Source organism: Pongo abelii, chromosome 8, assembly GCF_028885655.2.
Source record: "Pongo abelii isolate AG06213 chromosome 8, NHGRI_mPonAbe1-v2.0_pri, whole genome shotgun sequence".
Lineage (NCBI taxonomy): Eukaryota > Metazoa > Chordata > Mammalia > Primates > Hominidae > Pongo > Pongo abelii.
In genome coordinates this window covers 134,129,478-134,156,942 of record NC_071993.2, presented here as the reverse complement: position 1 = coordinate 134,156,942, position 27,465 = coordinate 134,129,478, and the positions used below count along the sequence as shown (strand labels likewise).

At 41.4% G+C, this 27,465-nt stretch overlaps 1 protein-coding gene across 4 annotated transcripts in view; it reads right to left on the bottom strand.

Moving 5' to 3' along the window:
• DOCK1 (dedicator of cytokinesis 1) overlaps positions 1-27,465 on the bottom strand; it is a 547,152-nt gene that overhangs the window by 388,683 nt on the left and 131,004 nt on the right. For all 4 annotated transcript variants that reach the window (XM_024253415.3, XM_024253416.3, XM_054523055.2 and 1 more), the window contains exons 20-23: positions 22,576-22,665; positions 22,129-22,229; positions 12,546-12,680; positions 3,555-3,663 (exon numbers count right to left, since the gene is read on the bottom strand). In XM_024253415.3, the coding sequence (XP_024109183.1) occupies positions 3,555-3,663; positions 12,546-12,680; positions 22,129-22,229; positions 22,576-22,665 (435 nt within the window). The remainder of the gene's footprint in view (positions 1-3,554; positions 3,664-12,545; positions 12,681-22,128; positions 22,230-22,575; positions 22,666-27,465) is intronic.

The following is a 27,465-nucleotide window of genomic DNA, read 5'->3' as shown; positions in this document are numbered from 1 at the left end:
AAAGAAGCCAAACACAGCCAGGCACAGTGGCTCACGCCTGTAATCCCAGCACTTTGGGAGGCCGAGGCGGGTGAATTATTTGAAGTCAGGTGTTCGAGACCAGCCTGGCTAACATGGTGAATCCCCGTCTCTACTAAAAATTAAAAAAAATTAGCCAGGCATGGTGGCGGGTGCCTCTAATCCCAGCTGCTGGGAGGATGAGGAAGGAGAATCACTTGAACCGGGAAGGCAGAGGTTGCTGTGAGATGAGACTGTGCCACTGCACTCCAGCATGGGCAACTGAGCGAGTCTCCGTCTCAAAAAAAAAAAAGAAAGAAGCCAGACACAAAAGGACAAATGCGGTATGAGTCCACTTCCATGAGGTTCCCAGAGCCATTAAATTCTTAGACCCAGAAAGTAGGCCCGTGGCTGCTAGGGGCTGCAGGGAGTTGGTGTTTGATGGGGCTGGAGTTTCACTCAGTTTGGAAAGACGTAAAAGTTCTAAAGAGGGATGGTGACGATGGCTGCACAACAGTGTGATTGTACTTAATGCCACTGAACGGGACACTTAGAAATGGGGAATTTCATGTTATTTGGCCACGGCAGTATGTTTTCAAAAACTATTTGGCTGCAGCCCCAGGGCTGAAGGCCATTCACTGAGGGATGGTGAGGTGGCACTGAAACATCTGGACATGGCGGGCGCCTGGGGAGCGGGGGTGACGGGAGGCGACCACTGGGCAGGGGAGTGAAGGGAGGCAGCATCCACACACTCAGTGGAGTTTCCTGGACATTTGACTTAACATAAAAACTGGCCCAAGCGTCCTCCATTTGTGTTTTCTCACTTAAATGACCTTGGAAAAATTTTGTCACTAAATCAATGAAAACAGTCCTACTGAAAATTCTAGCTGGAGACCATGCTTATCCTGCAATAAATGACTTCTGAAGTTCCTCCTGCCCTCCCACTTCAATGAGGTGTAAAACCCCATGGCTGAATCTAATCTGCAAAGTGGATGCCAGTGGCAGGTTTGGTACCAAGAAGGAGATGGGGCCCTTCTCTGCTAAAAATTCAAAAAAATTAGCCAGGCATGGTGGCGGGTGCCTGTAATCCCAGCTACTGGGAGGATGAGGCAGGAGAATCACTTGAACCGGGAAGGTACCAACCGTTTGGTACCAATGAGGGCCACACTTGGGGAAACAATGTTTAACCTTTAAATGTCACAGTCTGAAAATATACTTCGTCTATGGAAGATGGTTCACAAGGTATTTCCTTCCATTTAGACACAGCAAAACTGAAAGAGTTAAAACAACACAAAAGCCAAGCTGCCACGTTGGGAATCTTTAAATTTCCAACGTCGTCGAGAAAGCACCTATTGTGAAATAATATGATACCAATTAGCAGAAGGGAGGTGACATGCCTAATAAAACGCCGTGCGTCTGTCTTGCAGATGTAAGGTTTGCATCAATGCACACACGTCACTCAATTCACTTGTGTCTTATAATAAAACACCCACTGAAGCAAGGTCTTCCCAGTCCCTAGTCACTAAGTAATCTGACTTCAAGGGAGGGAGGCAGACACAAATCAAGCCCAATCAAATTTAATAATGTAAGAATATATTTAGCAATCTAAAATTACTGCTGGGCTCAAAACTTCCTGTAATTTTTATCTATTCTTACACTACGCACGTCTGTTTTTCTAAAATGCCACTGAATTCAGTAGTAAATGTACCAAACACATTGCTAATTTTAACCTTGGGACAATAAGACAGCTTTGGGCAATATCAAGTTGCCCAAATAACCTAAAATTTTAACGTATGCACCACCTATATTTCTTTCTGTATAAAACACCAATTTTTATAGTAAATTCATGTAAAAAAAAATCAAGAAATCGTAGTAAAGAGTCCAAATGGCTCCACTGAACAGCTGCACCACCTCTGAGATGAAAGGTAGGCTCCGACTTGATTCATGTCTACTTATGCTGGTTTCCTTGGTCACAGCAACCATAAGCCATGTCTCAGCACACACACATCTTTGTTCCAGGGCATATGGCAAAGCTTTAAGGCTGGGAAGCAACTTGATGAAAATATTTTTAAGACACTAGCCGTAAGAATGCCTTCTAAAATTATACATTAAACGAACATTAAAAGAGGAAGAACAGAGGCGTCTACCATGAACAGCAGTCGAGTGAAAGATGTAAGTTAATCATTTGGAAGATTCTTGTTCTTTGAAGGAATTAATGCAGGCAGCAAATTGCAAGTTGTACAGCTCCTTCTGCAATAAGTCAGCCCAGTGAAAACCGCCATAACTGGGATAACCAAGAGTGTGGGGGTCCTGCGGCTGCTCCATGGGCCTCCCAGGCACTTCCACACCAGTGAGCATCCTAAAGAACACACAGGCCTCATGTGAGTGGAAGGGATCTTTCTTCCAAAGGACAACAGGGTGAGACCAGGTCATCAAAAGAGGGAAGAAGGACAGAAGGACAGGGGCACTGGAAGGCTCGCTCTTGCACACAGGCAAAGATCCGCTGAAGCACAAAGGTTCACCACCCTTTCCGGGGCATGGACACCCTGAGAAATTAGGTGTAAAACATGATTCTCATCAATTCTCCCAAATTTAAATAAAGTGAATTCAGAATCTGTCTTGCCAAAGAGCAAAGAGAGAAGCAATGAAAATATTTAAGAGCACCTAGGGAGGAGGAAGAAGGGATTACACTGCACATGGAGCATGACTATGTTCACTACAAAAGAGGCTCCGGGGCCTTTCCCTCGAGTTCAGGCTTGGCAGGGCCCACAGCCCCTTCGCTCAGCCACAGGAAGCCCTTCATCTACAAGTCCACTTTGATACAAAGCTACAGCTAGATAAGAAGAATAAAGTCCAGTGTTCTGTAGCAATGTAGAGTGAAGACGGTCAACAATAATTTAGGGAATATGTTCAAAAATCTAGTAGAAAGGATTCTGAATGTTCACAGCACAAAGAAATGAAAAATGTTCAAGGTGACGCTATGCTAATTACCCTGATTTGATCACATCATATACCTGTATTGAAATATCAGCATGTGTCCCATAAATATGTACAGTTTTTATGTGTCAACTAAAAATAAAATTAAAATTAAAAAAAGGCCAGGCACAGTGGCTCATGCCTATAATCCCAGCACTTTGGGAGGCTGAGGTGGGTGGATCACCTGAGGTCAGGACTTGGAGACAAGCCTGACCAATATGGTGAAATCCCATCTCTATTAAAAATACAAAAAAATTAGGCAGGCATGGTGGCATGCGCCTGTAGTCCCAGCAATTCAGGAGGCTGAGACAGGACAATTGCTTGAAGCCGGGAGGCAGAGGTTGCAGTGAGCTGAGATCACACCACTGCACTCCAGCCTGGGCAACAGAGCAGGACTCTGTATCAAAAAAAAAAAAAAAAAAAAAAAACCACAGCTCTTGAAATCAAATTGAGATCTCTGACATTAACAACTATAGTATTTGGGGCAAGTTAATTAACTGTAATCAAAATACCTACCTCCAAAAGAGATAATGAAAGAAGAAAAGAAGGAGAAGTCTCCCTTGGCGGTGGCCGGCACTCACCTTCACCCGGACGGTCTGGTCTGACATGCTGCTCATCATGTCGTTGATGGACCTGAAGAGCTGCAGCAAAGATTCCACGAAGTCGGCCTCTCCCTTGTTTTCATACAGTCTGCAAAGAAACACACAAACTGTGGGGGCCTGGCAGAAATACCTCAACATTTTTTGAATCCATGTCTATAGCCATGAAGGGAATCACCTGGGTGACAAGTTAGAATGAGAGACCACATCCTCAACATCTAGGAAGCGAGGAAGGTAACTTGGCAGTGAGACTCATGCAGACTACTCAGCCAAGGCAGCGTGCCTCCACACACAGAGGCTGACTCTCAATGCTACCACTCACTGCATTTTTCATTGTAACACACTACATCTTATAAATCTGAGAAACACAGAAAATATACAGAAAGAGAGGGAGGATAGGGCCGAGGAAGAGAAGGAGGGAAAGAGGATGGGGAAATCCAGCTTTATTTCTACCCCACAAAAATTACACTATTAAGATGCTGTTGTGTTTTCTACCAGTGTTTTTATTTTTATTTTATTTATTTATTTTTGTAATGGAGTCTTGCTCTTATCACCCAGGCTGGAGTGCAATGGCATGATCTCGGCTCACTGCAACCACCGCTTCCTGGGTTCAAGCAATTATCCTGCCTCAACCTCCCAAGTAGGTGGGATTACAGGTGGCCACCACCATGCCCAGCTAATTTTCATATTTTAGTAGGGACGAAGTTACACCATATTGGCCAGACTGGTCTTGAACTCCTGACCTAAGGTGATCCACTCGCCTCTGCCTCCCAAAGTGCTGGGATTACAGGCGTGAGCCGCCAGGAGGCCACTACCAATGTTTTTAAACCCATTATGTCACAAATTGAAAATCAACAACACACTCCATTGCCTAAATTTACCATGATCTTCTAATCCTTTAAAATGATATTACAAGATCAGTGGTAACTGAAAAGTATTCAAGAGGTGGGACATATTCAATAAATAGGTAATAAGGAAGCTGTGCATTGGTTACATGTATGCTAATATATGTTACTAATTGAAAATACGTCTCGTTTGTAAATTATTTATTAGCAGTTACTTCAAGTTGCTGTGTTACTAAAAAGCAACACATTTGCATTTTAAAATATTGTGACTCAGATGTTTTATTAATACAGTGTTTATTAATACTAGTTTGCTGCCTAATTAAAAATATACGATACCTGAAAACTTGTATACAATGGAAAATTTTGTAAACTAAGTGATAATTAATTACCCTAGAGGTAGTCTGATATTTAAATGAATTCCACTGTAAAGCAACAAATTCTGTGTAAAATGGGAAATTGCAACCTAGTGGATCTGTTTTGTAAATAAGGGTTTTCAAATGGGGTTTGCTTAAATGATGCACCAAACAATTAAAATGATGGAGTCATGAACTTCTGCTTGCAAGTGACATGGAGAACACCTGGTAGACTGGTGCAACCCTTGGGGAGGCATCAAGCTGCAATCATTTTTTCCCTCAGGACATCTGTAATTCCTAGAGCTGTATGGGGTAGAAGACTAAAAACCAAAATGAAAACCTCTGTAAAGCAAAGTGGAATTTGTATCAATCATCAGAGAAAATGACTCGAGTTTGGAAAACTCCAGGGAGAGAGTCCCCAGGTAACAGAGCCGACTCTCAGATGAAAATCCTAGAAAGCCAGAGGCATAGTAAATGGAGACTGAGGCATACTAAAGGTACAATGTAGCCTTGAAACTGAGCACAGTCTCTGATTAAAATAAGATGGTCAGCCCCACTTTGTCTAGAAGAAGGCAGGATGAATTATCTCTGGAAGAAGAGCACATCATCTGAAACTTCTACAGTTTTACATACAAACGGTCTTGACTTCAAACAAAAATTATTAAACTCAGCAGAACACCAGACCACAGTCCAAGTGAAAGAGGAAAAAGAGAGTAGAAATATCCCCACAGATAATCTAGATATTACAGTTTCCTAGAACATCAAAACGACTATAATCATATTTGAGAACAGGGAAAATAAGATAAAAATATGACAAATACAAGGTAAGAGAAAAATTTCAGTAGAGAAATCAATCTATGAAAAAAGAATCAAATGGAAATCCTGAAACTACAAAATATACTCTCTAAAATTAAAAATTTATTATATGGATTAACAAAATAGAGAGTAGACACAGCAAGAGGCAGAATTAGTAAAATGGAAGACAATCCACAGAAAATAACTAAACAGAAGTACTGAGGAAGAGAATACAGAAAAGAGGGTTAGGAATGTGCAGGCATATTGAGGAGATCTAACATACATGTAATTGAAGTGCCAGGAGAAAAGGAGGAAGATAATGGGACAAAAGTCACATTAGAACAGACAATGGCCACAAATCTTCCAAAACTGATCAAAGATAGCAATCAAAAAATTCAAAAATTCAATGCAGGATAAATAAAAAGCAAAAACAATCCTATGCAGCCCATAGTAAAACTGTCAATAACCACAGAAAAGGAGACAAGCTAAAAGCAGCAAGAAATAAAATAATACCATTTAAATTCAAAGATGTAACAATAAGTCTGAAAGCTAATGACTTACTATAAATGAATACCTGAAGGATTCATTTATAGTCCTTCCTATATATATATATATTCATATATAGAAATGAAGGAAATCAAAATAGAATAGAATAATACATGGAAGAAGAAAATAACTTCCAATCTAGAATGCTATACTGAGTGAAAATATCTTTCAAACACAAAGATGAAATAAATCATTTCCATACAAACAGAGTCCCATAACTGGCCAACACTAAAAGAAATAATACAAGGGAGTTCTCTGGACAGAAAGAAAATGATCCCAAAGGAAAAGTGAAATTGAAGGATGAAAAACAATTACAAACATAAAACACATCAAATGAATACTAACTGTATAAAATAACAGCAATGTCTTATGGAATATAAAACATATAGAATTGAAATACAATAATAATATAAAACAGAGGAGAAGAAAATGGCAATTCTAGGGTGCTATTTTCCTGGCCATATCTAGCATTATCAGTGGATTGGTAAGAGTAATCATTTGAAATACTCTAAAATAAGTCCAACATGGATGTTACCATATCCAGAATAATTGTTAAAAATAATAGTAAAAGAATATTTAAATAATATGTTTAAAAATCAGAAAATGGGATGCTTAAAAAAAGTGTAACTGGTATAAAAGAAGGCAAAAAAGGAGGAAAAGGGGAACATAACACAGATGGGGAAGGGAAAATTAATGCAAAAATAATATATAAATCTAACATATTACTTAATTACACTATATATAAATGGATGAAATGCTCAATTAAGAAGCTTGTCAGACTGGATGAAAGAAAAATACAACTATATGTTGTATTATAAGAGGCACACACCTTAAGTATAAAGACACAGAAAGCATGAAAATAAAAGAATGGAAATAGGTATTCCATGCAAATACTAGCCAAAAGATTAAGAGAAACTTTTCATATTGATTAAGGAATAGATCAACAAGAAAGACATCATGATTATAAATCTGTATGCCCCCAATAACACAGCTTCAAAATCTATAAAGCATGATTAATGAATCTTTAATATTTTTAAAATTCTACCAGAACCTCTCATGAATAAAAATGTAAAACAGTTTCTCTTGTGCCAACCAACATGTTTAGAACATAGTATTTTGCAGTGATCCTTTTGAAGTATCTTTCTGTAACAAAAGATCACTGTTAAAGTCTCTAGAATCTTCCCTTTTTGTTTTCCCAGATAAACCAGGGAGAGTCACTTTTTTGATCCACCCTGAAGTGGATAAAAAACTGAGAAAAAACAAGTCAGAAACTTATCGATAAATAAACAGATGAATAAGACCTGCTCATTCCTTGTTCTACTTAAATAAGTATTCATTAACAAGGAATGACAGGATCTTTGTCTATTAACTACATTCTATTTTGTGACCCAGGGAATGATAGCAAAAAGGTCTGTACAACTTATTCATGATCAATAACTAATTATTTACAAAGCTAACACCAGATGACAGGCAAAAACTCTACAAAGCACAGGAAACCCAGAAGAGGAGGCAGGCAATAACTAGATTTAGTAATTTGATTCTGAAGGTCTGATGCAGGATATCTGTTTTCTGGCTTTCTAGTTAATGTGATCCACCCACACAGAAAACACAGACAAACAAAAACCAGTAGAGAAGTGCCCCCGGCTGTCAGGAATCTTTCAGTGGTTTCCCCAGGAACCAAATGTCTTTGGGCCATAGCTTTTAAACTGTTGTTCTCATTTCAAAACAAAATGAGCTTTCTAAACAAAACAAGAAATATGAGATTGCATAGCAAGAAAGATAGTAAGTTAACAACATAAGCTTCAATATCTTCATTTCCAAAGTTTCACCTCTTTGTTCTTTGCAAGAATAATTACTGTCAATTATCCTGGAATTTAACAAAGCTACTGCATTATAGGAAAACACAATAGACCATTTTGAAAGCAAAAGAAAAATAAGATCTCAAAAGTTTATCCCAACTGCAAAAAGGAAAACACACTCATGAATTCCAGCTGTGAGCACAATTGTTTTTCTCTCAAGGTAATAAACATGCTGCAGGTAAGAAGATGAGAGTCCTAGTTTGTTTTCTTCCCCACCTCTGACAGCACCACACAGGAGACACATCTGGAGCTTGTCACGGATCAAACATCCTAGATATCTGTGTGGGACGTGGGGCTCTTTTTCCTTTAAGTAGCCTATACAAGCTAGGAAAACAATTTCATCGACAACTCAGACCTGTGATAGCACAGATGAAGTAACAACTGACATGCTGTGGTGGGATGATGGGGAGCAGGGGTGAGATGGGGAGGACAGAAGGGGATGGATTACTAGAAGACTTCTGCCTTACCGTCCAATATTCTAAGGACATGGGTTTTTTCCTCTCCTAAAATCTATGAAATATCTTCTCAGCCATTTCAGAATACAGACTTAAAAGTATTTGTTGTCTCTGCACAATGCGGCTAGGTGCTCTACGTCTCAAAGAACGTTATGTCCTTCTCTCCCCTCAGGAATCAGGGTAGGCAGCCAGGATCCACATTCAGGAAACGTTCAGAGAAAAAATAATAAAGTCAAACTGTGAAAGTCTGGGATACACTTGGGGCTCATACACTCATTAAGTATTCATGGAAGGAAGGAAGGAAGGAAGGGACAAAAGAGAGAAAAAAGGAGGGAAGGAGAGAGGAAATAACAAAGCAAAGAGAGAAGGAAGAAGCTAGGGAAGAAGGGAGGAAAAGAGGGAGGGAGAGAAGGAATATGAGTATCAACATCCCCAGAATCAGTGGGGTACAGGGGCTCATGCCTGGAATCCCGGCACTTTGGGAGGCCACAGCAGGAGGATCGCTTCAGGCCAGGAGTTTGAGACCAGTCTGGGTAACATAGCGAGACCATGTCCTACAAAAAATTAGCCAGGCATGCTGGCACCTGCCTGTAGTCCTAGTTACTTGGGAGACTAAGGCAGGAGGATGGCTTGAGCCCAGGGGTTTGAGGCTGCAGTAACCTATGACTGCATCACAGTACTCCATCCTGAGTGACAGAGGGAGCTCCTATCTCCAATCATCATCATCATCATGATCAGGAGCAGCAGCAGCATCATCAGGATCTCCAGAATCACTGCAGTACTTGGTTAGCTAAAGTCAGGAATGCCCAGACAATGGCCTCAGAGGCTTAGGGAGCCTCACTGAGTTGTAACAATTAATACAACTTGTCTTGTGACCACTTTGTGTCCTCGACAGTCTCAACTCTTCTAACAAACAAGTTATCCCAGCAAAGAAACTCAGTTTGTGGACGATGCCTGGCTCCTGCTGGGTCAATACCAGGACAAAGGCAGGTAGAGCGATCATGGTCTGTGCCATGCTGTTGAGCACCCGAATGCAGGCATTCAGAGGACTTCAGCACTAAACACTTCCTTCCCAAACACGATGGGCAGCTGAGTACTTCAGTCCATTTCTATGTAGCCTGGTAGGACTAAACCATGCCAGTGGATCACTTAGGGCCTAAAGAGATACTTAAAGCCAAAGAGATACTGGTGACAGAAGTCTCAGAGATTGACTCCCAAACTAATGGAGAAGAAAGGCTCTGCAAAACCTAGTTAAGTAGGATTTAGTAACCCAGAATGAGTTAGGGAAGCTCTCAGGGAACAGACCGTCTGGGTTGAAGGTATGAGGAAAAGAATGTTAACTGACCATTATCTATTTCTCCCTAACTCCTTTACTAAAATCACTCTGGTATTGTAGAAAGCATCAATCAGCCCATCTAAAAATCCTTTCCAGCTTCCTTGCAGGTAGGGTGGTCATGTGACATGGTTCTGGCCAATAAGATGAAAGCACACGACACTTTCTAGGGATGGGGAAAGCTCTTTCAAAGGAGAATAGTTGGCACAGCTGTTTCTCCTTTGCCTTCCCCTCTCCTCCACCTGGAATGCAGAGCTGATGCTGGGAGGGGCAGGAGCCATCTTAGGATTAGGAGATAAAGAGACCCCACTAAGGATGGTGGGGCAGAGAGATCAAAGGAGCCAAGGACATCAGGCCGCTGAGTCCTCATGCAGGTGCATGAACTCAGAACTCTTCCTCCGGGCTGCACATTATGTGACTAAAAAAAAAAAGTGAACCCCATATGGTTAAGTCATATAAATGGGGTTTTTCTATTACATGCAGCCAATCATATTCCTAAGCACTATTAGACTGATCAAACGAAAAAAAAATTGTGGACCATGAATCTAAGATTTTGTGCCATTTGTATTTTGAAATTGAAAGAGATTAAAGAAAGAGGCAGAGAAATAATTTGCTACTGGTCAACCTGGGTAACTCAGTCTTTTCTAAAGCAGCATTATTGTATAAAAGACTATATAGCATTTACTACTATAGCAGAAACACCATTATCAATGCACGATCGTTTTAATTACAAACCTCTGAATGAACGGGAAAGTCCAGTGTTATCGGGTGAGAATATGCAGATCATCAAATGCCTGAGTCAATGTCATATTGATCACAAACTGCACAAAATTAACATCTTTCAAATAAAACACGACAAAATCTGTAACATCTTCTTTCAAGTTCATCCTCCCACTCTAGTACTGACTTGGGTTTAGCATAATCAGAGATTTAAAATCAGTGAGGAAAATCTAAGAGCAAGGCAGAGGGGGCCAGGAAGTTCATTTTCATAGAATTAACTTTACTGAAATAGAATTAAAATACAAGAAAACATAACCTAGCTTACCATGCTGTGTTTCACCCTAACAAAGAGAAAATAAATGACAACTTAGACCCTTGAGGGAAAGTTTCAATCCACACCAAAGGTCATGCATATCCATAATAAGCAAAATTAAAGGGTGTAATATCTAAGTCAAGGACAAAACCATGATGCCCTCAAACATGCCATCTTTGTATGCAAAAATGGCAGCACAAGGACTGTGGTTTTAACCATCGGCACCCCAGAGTGAACACAAGCACACTCCAGTCCCTGACCAGTAACACATCGCTAGCGGTTACCACCCTGTTTATGACTTTGATAGGTCAACACACAGTCAATAACTTGTTGCTCTGTCCTTATTACTATCATGGGGGACACATGGTTAGATTTTGAATTCTTCCCCCTTCTCCTGGGTCCTTCTGGACACGACTGCTTCAAACAAACGAAAACACAGTGAGGAGGAAACGAGAAGGCACTGATGTGGGCCCACACTTTCAATTCCTGATTCTCATAGGTTACAAGGGCACCATGCTTTTCAAAGGCAAATGTATTCACTAATTCAGAGGGACACAGGTTCATGAATCCCATCTGTGTGTGGAACTCACAACAAGAACAGTAACAACGTAGAACCACCAACATCCATTGACATCACTCAAGGCAGGTCACCCGCAAAATAGCCATCCCCCAAAAAACCAAGCAGAGGGAGTGAAATTCCACACCCCACCCTCAATACGCTTGCTTTTCACATCCTTTGAATCATACAGTGAAGAGGCGTGGGCCAACTTAGAAAGTCCTCATTTTAGCACAGCTCTTAACCTGCATCTGTATCTATACAATATTAAGGCTCTCTATAATCAAGCCATAATATCCCAATTTATTTATTTTATTGAGGTAAAATATACATATATATAATTCAACTTCTTTACCATTTTTAAGTATACAGTTTAATGGTAATAAATACATTTATATTCCTTTTGTTCACCTTTAACCCTTCAATTTACTTTAAAGCTCAAAAATCATTCATAAGTTCATCCACACAGCGTGTGAAAACTGTCACTAGGCTAAAACACCTGAGTATTCTTCCTCATGGAAATACCCTAGGTAGGAAGCCATCTCCCAAAATGAAACATCACTCTACTGAGGAAAAGAGGAGGAGGAAATCCCAGAGTCTGCCCAAGTGAGGCAATTTCACTTGGTTTTGCCTTTTCATTGTTGTTTTATTTTTATTTATTTATTTTGTTTTTGAGAGGGAGTCTCGCTCTGTCGCCCAGGCTGGAGTGCAGTGGCAGGATCTCAGGTCACTGCAAGCTCCGCCTCCCACGTTCATGCCATTCTCCTGCTTCAGCCTCCCGAGTAGCTGGGATTACAGGTGTGAACCACTGCGCCCGGCCTATTTTGTTGTTGTTGTTCTTTTGGGACTTTTTGCCATATAAAGATATCCTGAAAAGGGCTTCTGAGCCCTCGGTAGACGCCCAGGATTGCACCTGCGCCATCGCCAATGCTTTCAGGAGCCAAGGCTCGACTCACAGGCACATATCTCAGACCAGGAACAGGGCTCCTGCCTCAGCACCGGCAGGGACCCGGGCGGGTAAGGAAAGAGTGGGCAGCTCACCCCAGGATCGACAGTGCTCTCTCAGCCTAGAAAGCAAGGGGGAAAAAGAGGGAAGAAGAAAGGAAAGAATAAGGGGACGAGAGAAGGGGAAGGAAAGAAGTGAAGGATCTCCTGCCAGTCCTCTGAGAGCCCGTGCACGGAGGGGATAGGTACGCACTGATTGAACAGGATCCTGGAGCGCACGATGAACTTGAAGATGGACTCTAGCGCTTTCATGGCTTTGTACAGCTGCTCGTTTACTCCCGGCTTCTCAGCACCGTCCACGTAGTTCTTCAACACTTTTGTCAACTTCCTATTCACAACGCAAACACGCACAAATAAGCTCAGGAAAGGACAATATCTCAAATCTTAACTGCTAAGGAAATATACAAGTAGGTTACTTTTATTTGGTTTCCATCTATCAGTATATGAATATCTGTAAAACATTTTCTTTCTCTTTTTTTTTTGTTTGAGACATTTTCACCCTGTCACCCAGGCTGGAGTGCAATGGTGCAATCTCGGCTCACTGCAACCTCTGCCTTCCAGGTTCAAGTGATTCTCCTGCCTCAGCCTCCCAAGTAGTTGGAATTATAGGCCCACGCCGCCTTGCCCAGCTAATTTTTTGTATTTTAGTAGAGACAGGATATCACCATTTGCCCAGGCTGGTCTCTAACTCCTGAGCTCAGGCAATCCACCCCCACCCTTGGCCTCCCAAAGTGTTGGGATTATAGGTATAAGCCACCACACCTGGCCTGTAAAACGTTTTCTAATCAGTAAATGTGCCTGATAAAATATCTCTGAGAGCAAAGGCTGAGCATTTAATAAGCACTTTCTAAGCGTAGGCGCTGATCTAAGCAGGTGAAATGCATTATCTAATTTAGCCTTCACAGCAACACTATGAGGCGGTATTATCCCATTTAATGGATGAGGAAACCAGGACTTCCACAGGTAAAACACTAGCTTCCCCAAGGTTAAACAATAAAATCGAAGAGATTTTCATTACAGCCAAACAGACACACAAAAATTTTTTTCAAAAAGGGGCACGACACCAAAAATATTCTCTGATGGATAGTGGTGATGATTTTCTCAACACTGCACTTTAAAACTATTAGGTAGGGGCCGGATGCAGTTGCTCACACCTGGAATCCCAGCACTTTGGGAGGCCAAGGCAGGTGAATCACTTCAACTCAGGAGTTTGACACCAGCCTGGACAACATAGTGAAACCCTGCCTCTTGAAAAAATACAAAAATTAGCCGGGTAGGATGGCATATGGCTGTAGTCCTAGCTACTCGAGAGGCTGAGGCAGGAGAATCACTTGAGTCCGGGAAGCAGAGGTTGCAGTGAGCCAAGATCGCGCTACTGCACTCCAGCATGGACGACAAGAGTGAAACTTTGTCTCAAAAAATAATGAAATAAAATAAAATGATTAGGTGAATTTTATGTTATGCGTATTTTACAACAATTTTTTAAAGGCATGAAACAATATATTTGTTATTGGAAAGCATCTCAGACACTTTTATTCATTTTAGTTGATTTTCTAAAACTAGAGTTCTTACACTGAAAATTAAAATTTACAAATGGTCTTTCAAATAAGAAGCAGTCTTAAATTTTTAATAATATTGTAAAAATCCTTATAGAAAAGAGTATAAACAATATATAAGAATAGTAAGAATACTATCAATGGACACATGAAGATTTTAAAATATTGACATTTCCTAATAAGATTCCCCAAAAACATTTAGTTTTAAAAACATAATGACTACTATACTCTTAGTCTGTTTATTTATAAATTGGGATCTAAAATCAAGTAACATCCTAATATGAAAACATTTAAAACTTTTTCCATGATAAAAAAGTTTACACACTTTGGAATACACAAAAATTGAGTAAAATTATTTGTAAATTTTTCATCCTACTACAGAAGTGATTATAGACAGTTGGTATAAATAAACTATATATTAGGGGCTTAATATTAATTCATGGCTTCATAAATATTTTCAGTGTTTAATTCATAGATAGATTTTTTTAATTCCTTGCTAAAGATGAAGGGAAATGTATTAAATTATTTTTACTTTACTGTAATTCAAATAACAAGAAAGTTCAAATGATAATAGATCTCAAAGTTTTAGGGAATGTGAGAAGGTTAATTTTTAAAAATCTAGAAATATATTAAATTAATCAACTTCATTAATAAATACATGAAAATTAAATAAAATTTCTACCTAGTACAGACAAACTTTGGGGTATCATAACACTGCTGCTGGATAAATGTGCATAAAACTTTTTTTTTTTTTTCTTAGACAGGGTCTTGCTCTGTTGCCTAGGCTGGAGTGCAGTGGCACGATCTCAGCTCACTGAAACCTCCACCTCCCGGGTTCCAGCGATTCTCCTGCCTCAGCCTCCCGCACAGCTCCAGGTGCACACCACCACACCCAGCTAAGTTTTGTATTTTTAGTAGAGACAGGGTTTCACCATATTGGCCAGGCTGGTCTCGAACTCCTGACCTCGTGATCCACCCACTTCGGCCTCCCCAAGTGCTGGGATTACAGGCGGGAGCCACTGCACCCGGCGGGGCATAAAATTTTTTAGAGGGTAAAGTGGCAATACGTATTATAATATCTATTGGAAATATCTATTGTATTATATATAATAGTTGGAAAATCTATTATCATTAAGAAATATCTATTATAATTAAGGAAATATCTATTATATTTGGAAATATCTATTATAATTAAGGATATTGGAAATATCTATTATATTGGAAATATCTATTATAATTAAGGATATTCAAATCCTTTGACACCAGGAATTCCAACTCTAGTAACTGTCCTACAGAAACAATTACAAATGAATCAAATGATGTTCACTGCCGCATGATCTGACTAGTATAAACACATAAACAGTGGAAATGCCCAACCTTTGAGAGCCGGTTCAATAAATGGTAATACATCCCTACAATGAAATACTGCACAGCAGTTCAGTACACTAGGTGGGCACTCCCTCATCACTATAGAAAAAAAAAAAAAAAAAAGGCCAGTTTTGTCATTATGCTGTTAAAAGAAACAGCAGTTACAAAATCAAAGGTCTATTGTGAATCTGTTCTGTATTTTATATTCTCTCCTTCTGATCTTTTTGTCTGTCCTTATGCCAGTACCATACTATCTTGGTTACTGATGTTTAATAACAAAACTTGAAATTTTGATCTTCTATTGGGTATTTTAGACTTTTTGAAAGTATAAATTTTCAAGTTAGCTAGTCCATTTTTTTTCACAAAAGCATATAGAATTTTCATTGAGACTGTGTTCAAACTATAATTTGAAATCAACATTCAAGCAATATTTTATTTTTCAATACATGAACATGGTATATATTATCAAATTATTTACTTTTTATATTTCTCTTAGCAAATTTTGCAATTTTCAGTCATCTAACAGTAAATTTATTCCTCATTATTTTATTTATTTATTTTTGAGACACAGTCTCACTCTATCGCTCAGGCTGGCATGCAGTAGCACGATCTTGGCTCACTGCAACCTCTCCCTCCCAAGTTCACAAGATTCTCCTGCCTCAGCCTCCCGACTAGCTGGGATTACAGGTGCCCACCACCACGCTTGGCTAATTTTTGTATTTTCAGTAGAGATGGGGTTTCACCATGTTGGTCAGGCTGGTCTCAAACTCCTGAAGTCAAATGATCCACCCGCCTCGGCCTCCCTCCCAAAGTGCTAGGATTACAGGCGTGAGCCACCACGCCCGGGCTATAACTTTTTGATAATACCATAAAGTGTACTGTACTGTACCATACTGTAATTCTACTGTACTTTTAATTCCCTCTCTCAATTATGTGTATATATACAATTGAAGTTTCCTTTTATGTTTGCTTTATTTTAAAATAAATTATAAAATAGATTCAGGAGGGTTTTTTATATACAAAATCAACTGTGAAAATACGGTTTTTCTTTCCAATTGTTATACCTGCAATTATTTCTTCTTGCTTTACTATTTCCAGCGCAATAATAAACGGATATGGTGAGAAGAGACATCCACATTTGTTCCTGAACTTACAGGAAAAGCCTTCCATGTTCCAGCATTATGTATAAGGTTAGCTATGACTTTTCTTAGATGAGCTTTATCAGATCAAGGAACTTTCCATATATTCCTAGTTTGCCAAGAGGTTTTATCGTAAACAGATGTTGAATCCTGTCAAAAGCATAAAGCTTCTGAAACAGTGGTGCCCAGCGGAACTTTCTGCAGTGATGGAAACCTGTTTCTGAGCTGTCTGACCTGGCTCAGCACTTGAAACACACCTGGCACAACTGTGAAAGTAAATGTTTAGTTTAATTTTATTTAAAAAGCCACATGAGGCCAGTGCTGTGACATTAGACAATGCAGGCATTGTTAAGACCTTTGGCTAGGCAAAGATTGTTTAGCCACAAAATGAAAATCCCTATCTGTTTTTTTAAATGATGATTTAGGCTTCAACAAAATAAAAGATTTCTGCTCATCGAAAGACACCATTAAGAAAAGGGATAAACAGAGGCAGGAAGAAAATGTTCAAAAATCATGTTTGACCAAAAAAAAATTCATATATTTATATGTATAAACACACAAACACATACACACACACCATACACATCAATAAGAAACAGACAACAAAATATAAAATGAAAAAGAGATTTGAACAGATATTTCACAAATGGCAAATCAAAAAAATAAACAAGTACTCAGTATCATCAGTCATCTAGTAACTGCAAATTAAAATCACCAAGAGATAATTTTGCCCCCAGTACAACAGCTACAAAGTCAGACAATACTAAATGTTGATGAGGATACAGAGCAAAAGGAACATTCACAGATTGCTGGTGGGAATGCAAAATGGTACAATCCTTTTGGAGAACTGTCTGGCAATATCTTACAAAGAAAACTCTACACGTATCCTTTAGCCCGGCAATTCTACCCCTAGGTGCTTATCCAAGGGAAACAAAAACAAACTTCACCAAAGACTTGGACAAGAATATTCACAACAGCCTTATTCGGAATAGCCAAAAACTAGAAACACTTCATGTATCCATCAACAAGAAAATGGCTAAACAAATCATGAAATATTCATACAATAAAATACTGCTCAGAAATAGAGAGGAGCAAAATCAAATATTTAATGATGCACAAAGCAACATGGATGAATCTCAAGAGAATTATGTGGAAAGGAAGAAGCCAGACACAAAAAGAGTGCATGACCCCACTGGTGTGAAGTTTAAGAACAGGCAAAACACATTCCTAACAGAAACCAGAGAGTGGCTGCTTGTCTGGGAGTGGGATGGGCTCAGATAGGCCAAGAGGGATGTTTCTGGGGAATGGCAATGTTTCATGTCTTGTTTTGGGCAGTGGTTCCAAGGGTATACAAAACTGTCCAAACAAAATGAAATGAGCATTTTGTTGTATGCAAATTATTTTTTAAATAAATATTTTTTAAACAAATTTTTAAAAGTTTTTAAATTTTAAGTAAGCAAAAATAACTGCTGTTTTGTAAAATACGCAGACATACTAGTCATAATCTTAGTAACAATGTTAATATGAACATAGAAAATAAATGCTGGCACAGTAGATATCTCCAATATGTAGCATTACATACAGAGAACTTTTACCGTCTGCACTATAACATTTGGGTAATGTGAGATTTCTTTAATTTTTGTTATCTGTTGAGCATGTGTTATTTTTAAATGACAGAGGCAGTAGTGAGGATCCGCCATTTTTAATTCCATCCACACTTCTACACTTTCAACCATTACTGGCTCATCAAATAATAATCCTTGTTCATAAGGATGACCCTCAAGCAATAGCTTACACATAATAAAAGAACAAATAGATTAACAACAACACACTTTCATTTTTTAATGTATTGAGCTGCACTACAACTCTCCAAAAACCAGCACCATGCGTGCAGCCAGTAAGACACCAGGAAGAATATCCGCCACCCAAACTTCTCCAGTCACCAACATCTTACACATTCAACAAGATTCACTGAGGCTTTTTAAAAGCCACATGAAAGATTTTTATGTTCATAAAAGCAATCTGCTGGGGTACTGACAGCATGTCTGGTTCAGTTGTGAGCCAGTAAAGGCCAGACTGCTCACTCAGGTTATGGAATAAGACACTCAAAAGAGCAACCTTCACTGCAATTATGGATGAGCTAAGAGTAACTATTTTACCAACACATCACAATGAAAAGCTTTTTTTTTTTTTTTTGAGACATAATGTCGCTCTGCCCAGGTTGGAGTGCAGTGCCGCGATCTCAGCTCACTGCAACCTCTGCCTCCCAGGTTCAAGCGATTCTCCTACCTCAGCCTTCCGAGTAGCTGGGATTACAGGCACCTGCCACCACACCAGGCTAACTTTTTCGGTTTTTTTTTTTTTAATAGGGATGGGGTTTCACCATGTTGGCCAGGCTGGTATCGAACTCCTGACCTCAAATGATCCGCCCATCTCGGCCTCCCAAAGTGCAAGGATTACAGGTGTGAACCACCACGCATGGCCTGAAAAACTTTTTGGGAGACTGAGTGGATGTGAAGCCATTTCTAACACTGATCAGGTGCCAGAGCTCCGGTAGAGAGCCCTGATGCTCTCAGAGTCACACTCCTGCTCGCTATTCTGAAGAGGAGAGGTCTGCAGATCCTCCTGCTACAGTGTCCATCTCCATTGGCTGGAAAACGCACCTTGCCATATAGGCCTCTGCGGGTGGTGCTCACTGCACAGGAGAGCATGCAACGCCCTGGCATGAAGCCTGCTTCACTCAGTTTTACTTATTTTCCCAAACTTACTGGACCACACACCTCTTATTACATCTATTAATATCCCAAGGAATAAACATTCCATAGAACACATTTTGGGAATTCTTCAACCCAATTAAAAAAAGAAATAAAAGTAATAATGATTTGCAAAGAGAAGGACTTAGAACCAACAAATGTATCTTAACCTGGAATTAGACAGCAAAAAGAAAATAAATAAAAATAAATCTGCCAGGTCATCTTATACCTGCACAAAAAGCAACCCCTTGGCACTGGCTGGAGGGAGCAGAGCAGATGGAGCATCAGTTGCCAGTGAGGAGCCTGCAGCAGCTCCATAGGGTGGACAAAAAGGAGCCCAGTCATGCTGGTTTTATGGAAAAGCAGCCCCCAAAGCCGATGCCTCCCTTCCTTCTCACTTGGACCAGTGCTCGTCAGTCCAGTGGGGCTCCAGCATCCACAAACTACCCACGCAGGGGAGCCGCAGACATGGCTTGGGGTGCTGAAGAGGAATGCCCGTTGCCAAAATCTTTCATTCCTTCTCTTGGTGTTGTTGGGAAGAAGGGCTAAAGATCTCAACATTTACCAAAGGAGAAAGGCTACATGGACAAGAGTCTAAAGTAAGCCTGTACCTACCAAAACCTTCTAGAGGAGAAGAGGACAAGGACACTCTGGGATAATACTCAGGACTGGAATTTCGCCTGGCCCAGAGAATACTGTAAGCATATCACCAATGCAGAGGCGACCTTCCATGATGTGGTCAGAGCTGTCTGAATCACCACTGACTCCTTTGGAATTTCAAGGTGGAGACATGCAAATTCAGGCTGCTGAGGAACCACCTGAGATTGCCAGTTTACCAAAACATGCTAACAATACTTATTTCCCACAATAAAAATTTTTTTTCAGCAGATTCCACAGATTGAATGAGAGGATCCTTTTTTTTTTTCCTGAGACGGAGTCTTGATCTGTCGCCCAAGCTGGAGTGCAATGGAGCCATCTCGGCTCACTGCAACCTCCGCCTCCCGGGTTCAAGCGATTCTCCTGCCTCAGCCTCCGCAGTAGCTGGGACTACAGGCACGTGCCACCACGCCCAGCTAATTTTTGCATTTTTAGTAGAGATGGGGGTTTTGCCATGTTGGCCAGACTGGTCTCCAACTCCTGGCCTCATGGGATCCACCCACCTCAGCCTTCCAAAGTGCTGGGATTACAGGCGTGAGCCACTCCACCCGGCCATGAGGATACTACTCTTATCTCAGTCCCATCACGGCATAAAGAAAAAATGGTACTTTTTGTTTGTCTCATTAGGAAACTCGTCAAAATCTCCCATTTTTCTTTCTCCACCTATGAGAATGGCTGCATCACTCTTTCCCCAACAGCACAGCATGGAAAGGCTGGCGCCAATGAAGAGATGTGGCTGCGGTGTGGTAAGCTGATTCATGCCTTTCATCTTCTGAAATTCAAGCACAGAGCCTAATCTGAGAAGAGCTGTTTGGCCACATTTCAATCAAAAGGCAGAATTTTGAAAATGAGCACACGTGGAGGCCATGCTACGTTTGCTGCAGTCCGCAGGCCACTTCCGCAAACCCCACACACTCCTGTTTTGGTCACAAGAGCCAGGAAAAGTGCCCTGCAATGCACCCTCCCCACGGTCTGTAAGGAACTACTCGACATGCCCACACACCGGGCATCTCCACTCAGTGAACAAAACGTTTTAAACAAACATTTATTAGCAAGCAAGTGCAAAGAACTAGTCACAGCTTGTTCCGCAGGCTTGAGGACCTCACAGCTCTTAGCCTTCCTGGAGCTCCACCCACCACCTTACAGTAAACATGCACACGAGGCAGACATGAAAGAATCCAGGCGCAGCACCAGGGTATATTAACACCTGGCTTCAGGAGGCCAGAGTCCTCTGACCTGAGTTCATGACTGCACACAGGGAGGAAAAACAGGTATTTTGCAAAGTATGTTGAAGACACAGAAGGGAGTTTTAACTAAATTTACTCATACTAAAAAGAATCCTTTCTACTGATTCTAAGCAGGATGTTCTTAAAGAAATTATGTAAATCTTTATGTTTTGCTGTAACTCACACAATAAAAAGTTTGAATAAATGCCAATAAATTCCACCATGAAAGAGCCAGTAAGTCATCAAAATAAATCTATTAATAATGAAACCCAATAATTGCTTAGTGCTTTCTAAGCGCCAGGGATTAGTCCAAGCACTCTACACGTAATAACTCATTAAAATTTCCACACAAGCCTACAATCATGCTCTGATTACAGACAAGAAGGCTGAGGTACAGAGAGGTTAAGCAACTTGCCCAAGATCACAGATCTTGGGAGGGACAGAGCTGCACATCAAGCCCAGGCAGCCTGACTCCAGACTCCAGGGCTCTGCTCTTCAATACCAGGCACGCTGCTAAGCTGGCCCAGGCACCATGCGCAGACTCTGGTGTCTTCCTAGACCTCTGGGGCACAGACGGGCAGAGGGGCGGACAGAAGGAATCCAAGACAGTGACAGCTGAAGCTTGTCAAAGAAAAGGGAAGGTGCTTTTTAAAGAACAAGGAGATACATTGCAAAGTACAAAACTGCATCTAATTCACACTAAACAACCAATCTCCTTAACACGGGAACACATGCATTTATCCATTCATCAAAGGCTCGCGAGGAAGCCGCTGTGTCAGACACTCCGCATCCATAGCTCAGTTTCATCGAACATAAAGTGAAGATTTCAAAGATAAATGGAAGGTGTGAGGGAGAACAAGAATTTATTCCAGAATATTATGATGATTTATCACGTATCTCTTTCAACAAGGTTTTTAGGTATGTTAAGAGGGAAACAATACTAAAAATTATCCCAGTAAACTCAGAGTTTTGAGCAGAGTAAATACACAATCATAGACAAAAGTACATGAAAAAGACTCTAAATAACACAAATACCAAAAAAAGAAGTATTGGTTTTAAAACAAAGTAGGAACTTACGTGTAGGCTAACGTTGCACTAAAGTGTTTCTTAATGTAAGTTTCCAAAACAGGATTAAAATGCTGAAATTTTCTATCAGCAATCAGTCCAATGATAAATACCTGTCAAATTAATCAATAATATTTTCATTAGCAACATAATGTATGCCATTTTATAATCTTCATCAGAACCATCAGAACCTGTGTTAGGATATGAACCATAACATTTTCAGATAGAAGTTGGTGGCTAGTTTACCTCTTCTTACCCTAGAAATGACATCTGCCTAACTACAGTTTTACATTTAAAAAAAAGAAAAAAAAATCTGCCACCCCAATTCATCTCTGATTGGATTTACAACTGCAAATGCATTCAAGGCCACCGTGAGGAAGCCCCCAACTCCAGCCTCAGAGGCTGCAGCATGAAAGAATGCTGTGTTATCCAAGCACATGAGAAGGAAAGCTCTCTTACCAGAGCATCAAAGACTAACGTGTCAAAAGTCTCACTCTCTGAGTTCTCCATCATGATGTTGAAGAGGGCATCCAACGTGTCCTGAAGAAACTGCATAGACACAGAAGGTCGGTTGACAATGTGAACCCACCAGACTCCCCACACACACTGGAATAACTATCATCTCTGCAGTACTCCAAATACCCACCTTGCCCCCAGCACTACTTATAAAGCCATTCAGGATCTTTTTCGGCCACTAGACGCACAAGACAAAAATTTTGGATGAGTGAATTCAGAACAAAGAAATGCCAAAGAGTTAAATGGAGAGGGTCAAAGCAAGGAGAGGGCCTACTGCTTCCCCCAGGGGGCCTTTCCAACCCTCTTCCCAGTTTTCATAAGGCTGGTAACAAAGCGCTGAATGGCAACTCTGGGAAGATGCATCTCACTCATTCTACACACTGGGTACAGGACTTCAGCTAGTGAATGGGCAGACGCCACACAGGGACAGGACTCAGCTGAGTGGAGGGAAGGACCTTCTACCAACCAGGGTGCCCAGGCATGGAAGAGGATCGTGATTCTGAAACTGGAATACACAGCAGTATCCCAGTTTTGAGACCAGAAGGTGCTTACTTTATTCAACAACAACATCGAAATTACAGTTACAGTTGATTAAAATGTACCAAATAAATACTACCGCAAAGAAGGACACAGCATCATACATGTAATTAGGAAGAGACTTCAAAGGCATGTCACACTACAAGTCAGCTTCAAGTCCCACCCCATCCTCCCCTGCAGGAAATGTAAGACGGACTGAAGATCACGGTGTTGGAAGTGATGATCCGTATTAGAAGAGAAGGTCAAGAAGAGGCAGAACGCCACGCCACAAAATACTGGCCATAAACATGATGAAGTACTGATCTATCACGATTACTCATTAGGGATATACAAAGGGAAACCATCATGAGATATCACTTCACACCCACTATCCGGGCTACAATTCAAGATGAATAATAAGAAGTGGGCAAGAACTCAAAGAAATTGGAGACCTTGTACACTGCTGGTAGAAATGTACAATTGTGCCATTGCTATGAAAACCAGTTTGATAATTCCTCAAAAAGTTAAACACAGATTTACCATATGAGTCAACAGTTTCATTCCTAGCCATATCTCCAAAAGAAAGGAAACATATGTTCACAAAATAACTTGTACACAAATATTATTCATCATCTCCAAAAAAACAGAATCAATACAAATGTGTGTCAACTAATGAATGGAAAGACAATCTGCGGTCTATCCATGTGATGGAATGTTATCGACCATAAAAAGGCATAACAGCAGGCCAGGTGCAGTGGCTCACACCTGTAATCTCAGCACTTTGGGAGGCTGAGGAGGCCGGATCACCTGAGGTCAGGAGTTCGAGACCAGCCTGACCAACATGGAGAAACTCCCATCCCTACTAAAAATACAAAATTAGCCGGGCATGGTGGCGCACGCCTGTAATCCCAGCTACTCGGGAGGCTGAGGCAGGAGAATCACTTGAACCTGGGCGCCACCTCCCAGGAGGTTGTGGTGAGCCAAGATCCTGAGATTGTGCCATTGCACTCCAGCCTGGCCAACAAGAGCAAAACTTCATCTCAAAACAAAAAAAGGCGTGAAGCACTGATAGTCACTACAGCACGGATAAACCTTGAAGACACAATGCTAAGTGAGAGAAGCCAGACACAAAAGGCCACAGGGCGTATGATTCAATTTACATAAAATATCCAGAACAGGTAAATCCATCGAGACAGGAAGCAGATTAGTGGTTACAGGGAGAGGAGGAAGTGACTACTAATAGCTATGTGGTTTCTTTTGGGATGATGAAAATGTTCTGATATTAGCAGTAATAGTTGTTCAACTCCATGAAGACACTAAAAGCTTCTGAGTAAAAGGATGAATTTTAAGGTATGTGAATTATATCTCAATGAAACAGTAATTTAAAGAAAAATAAAAATAAATGGGTGAGGTGATCACATAGCAAGGACATCAGAGGAAAGGCCGGGTCAAGCGTTTGGTTCAGATTCCTCCTGGACTGTGCAGCCTCTTCCCAACACCCAGGGGGCCTTCGGGATGGCATGGAGGATCTCAAACCGCTATAGCAAACCACAGACTCCTGCTCGCAAGACTAAAGAAGCAAACCACAGACTCTTGCTCGCAAAGGAGTGCCGTGGAACCACAGCAGCAGCAAGAGCCTCACCCGCCTCCTTCGGGAGAGAGGATGTCCAGCATGCCCAGCTGGAGCCTCACCCGTTTCCTTTGGGAGAGAGGACGCCCAGCATGCCCAGCATGAGATCGGAGACCCTTTAAGGAGTAAAATCCTCTCCATGCTTGGCTGTGCCAGCCACCACCTACTTTATACCAGAAAATGTCACATGCAAACAGTGGCAAACAAAACCAACCTGACCAAAAGGCATGCTGGTCTGGATGTCAAGGGATTAATCAACTCCTAACTATGTGGATCGGTACCACTTTGTTACTTTTGTATCATCTCCCATCATTTTCAGAATGTAGATTCTTTGCAAAGGTCAAAACTTGATGCCATCTGCTAACAGCCGAATGTTCCCCTGCCAACAGGCTCCCAGGTGGCAGGACCTGGCTTGTCACGGTTCATGCAAAGTCCCTGAAGTGACCACCTGGTCCCACCCAGACACATGACATGGTCAGTGGCACAGAAACAGAACCACAGGGAGATGGAGCTGCACGTATTGGGCTGCGGAGCTGCAGTGGGGCAGGGGCAAGCACCTGAAGGAGGGCCTTCACACAGAGCCATAAAAGGGCTTCGTCTGGCACTCCATACTCTCTCTAAGACCATGTTCAAGGGCACCAAAGTCACCATTTCCATTTTCCATCTAATGGGACAGCGTAGCTTTTGCTAAATACACAAATACCTTCCTCAATCTATCAAGCAATGCCATCTCTCTGCTATTAGTCATCAATATGCAGAAGGGAGGTCTTGAATAAATGGAACCAAACCCACAATCTATCAGCATCCCTATCAGCAAAAGGAGCCCCATGCAGGCAGGAATTCCTCAAGTCCTGGCTGGCCATTAACAGCCCCATGGCCTCAAGTCAGTTCCGCTCTCTAGGCTCACGGCACATGTCAGACACGCCAGCAGAGAAAAAGCACAAAGTTAGGCAAGGTAGGTAAGGGCTGGACAGGTCACCCAGGCTTGTGTGGTACCAGCATGCGCAGGAAGAAAGGAAAGGTGTAAAGGCCACGTCTAGGGATGAATAATCAAATGTGAGAATCTATGAGATGAGGGGAATGGGGGAGAATGACGGGACAAGATGATTCTACATTCTTCCAGGTAACTGTGGCAACCGGTCGACAGAAATACAACTCATTCCTAATATGATACAGGGACTTCAAAATGAAAGAGGACAAAATGTCATTAACTGGATTCTTCTCAACTACGTTCATGTATTCACCTAGTTTCCATCTGAATTAGGGAATTTACGGAACGCACGGAAGTTTAAAATGCAATTAACATTGTCCAAGCCATTGGGAGAAGACCAGGACTGAGAAGATGATTAAAATTTTAAGATTAGCGAGGATATGTCTGAAGGGTTATACGATTCAGGAAACTGGTGCGACCAAATTAATTGATACTGAAGTGAAGCACGCTGCTGGTTAATTAAGGCCATTTTAAGTAATTAATTTTTACAGAGATAAGGTCGTCTCTTTCTGCAATCACGTCTCCTAGAGGGTGAGGAACTGAGGCAGCAACACGCAGACCTTGCTGGAGAGTCTATGCTTATAGAACGCCACATGCCAGTGACCCCCTTAGCGTCCCATAGCCAAAAACAGAATCGACTAAAAATGGAAATTCGCTTCCTCACGTACAAGGAAAAGTTGCCCCAGCAAATTGTGGGGTATCTGAGAGTAGAGAAGAGCCTAATACTGCAGAAAATATCAGAACCACAAACAATTATAGAATAAAGAATTCCAGAAGCTGAGTGCTCCCAGGGACCTCAGGCCATGTAATCTGACTGTCCTATCTCATAGATAAAGATGCTGAGGCCACAAGGGTCTGAATAAATAATTATACCCGACACTGCTGCAGAGTGTCCCACGGGAGGAAAACGGCCCAGACAAGCCTCTCAGTGTCGTGATCTTTCTATCACACCACAGACCTCTCCTGGTCACTTAAAGAGGATCTCAGGGAGTCATAAGCCAGGGCTAGTACGAATGCTGATGGCAGTAACAAGGATCATGACAACAGTAAAAAGACCTGAGGCTCCACAACGACCCTGCAGAAGGCACTACTGTTACCCCACTTCTCACAGAAGGGGAAAGAGAGGCTTAAAGAGGCCACTGAACTGTTGTGAGTCCTGCAGCGAGGACCTATGGGAAGAGGACAGAGAACCCACGATGAGGTTGACTGCAAAGCCAGTCCCCTTCACGGCTAACCCAGACAGTCCCCCCAAACCAGAAGCCAAGAAGCACTCTGTGCACCTAGAGGTGTTTGTCACTATTTTTTTGTTTTGTTTTTTTGAGATGGAGTTTTGCTCTTGTTGCCCAGGCTGGAGTGCAATGGTGCGATCTCAATTCACTGCAACCACCGCCGCCTGGGTTCAAGCAATTCTCCTGCCTCAGTCTCCCGAGTAGTTGGGATTACAGGCATGCGCCACCACGCCCGGCTAATTTTGTATTTTTAGTAGAGACAGGGTTTCTCCATGTTGGTCAGGCTGGTCTCGAACTCCTGACCTCAGGTGATCCGCCCACCTCGGCCTCCCAAAGCGCTGAGATTACAGGCGTGAGCCACCACGCCTGGTCCGTATGTCACTATTTTTAAAGGGAGTATAACCACAATCCTATACTACCTTTGGAGTCACTGCCTACTTCTGTTAATACACATTTAAAAAAAAAAA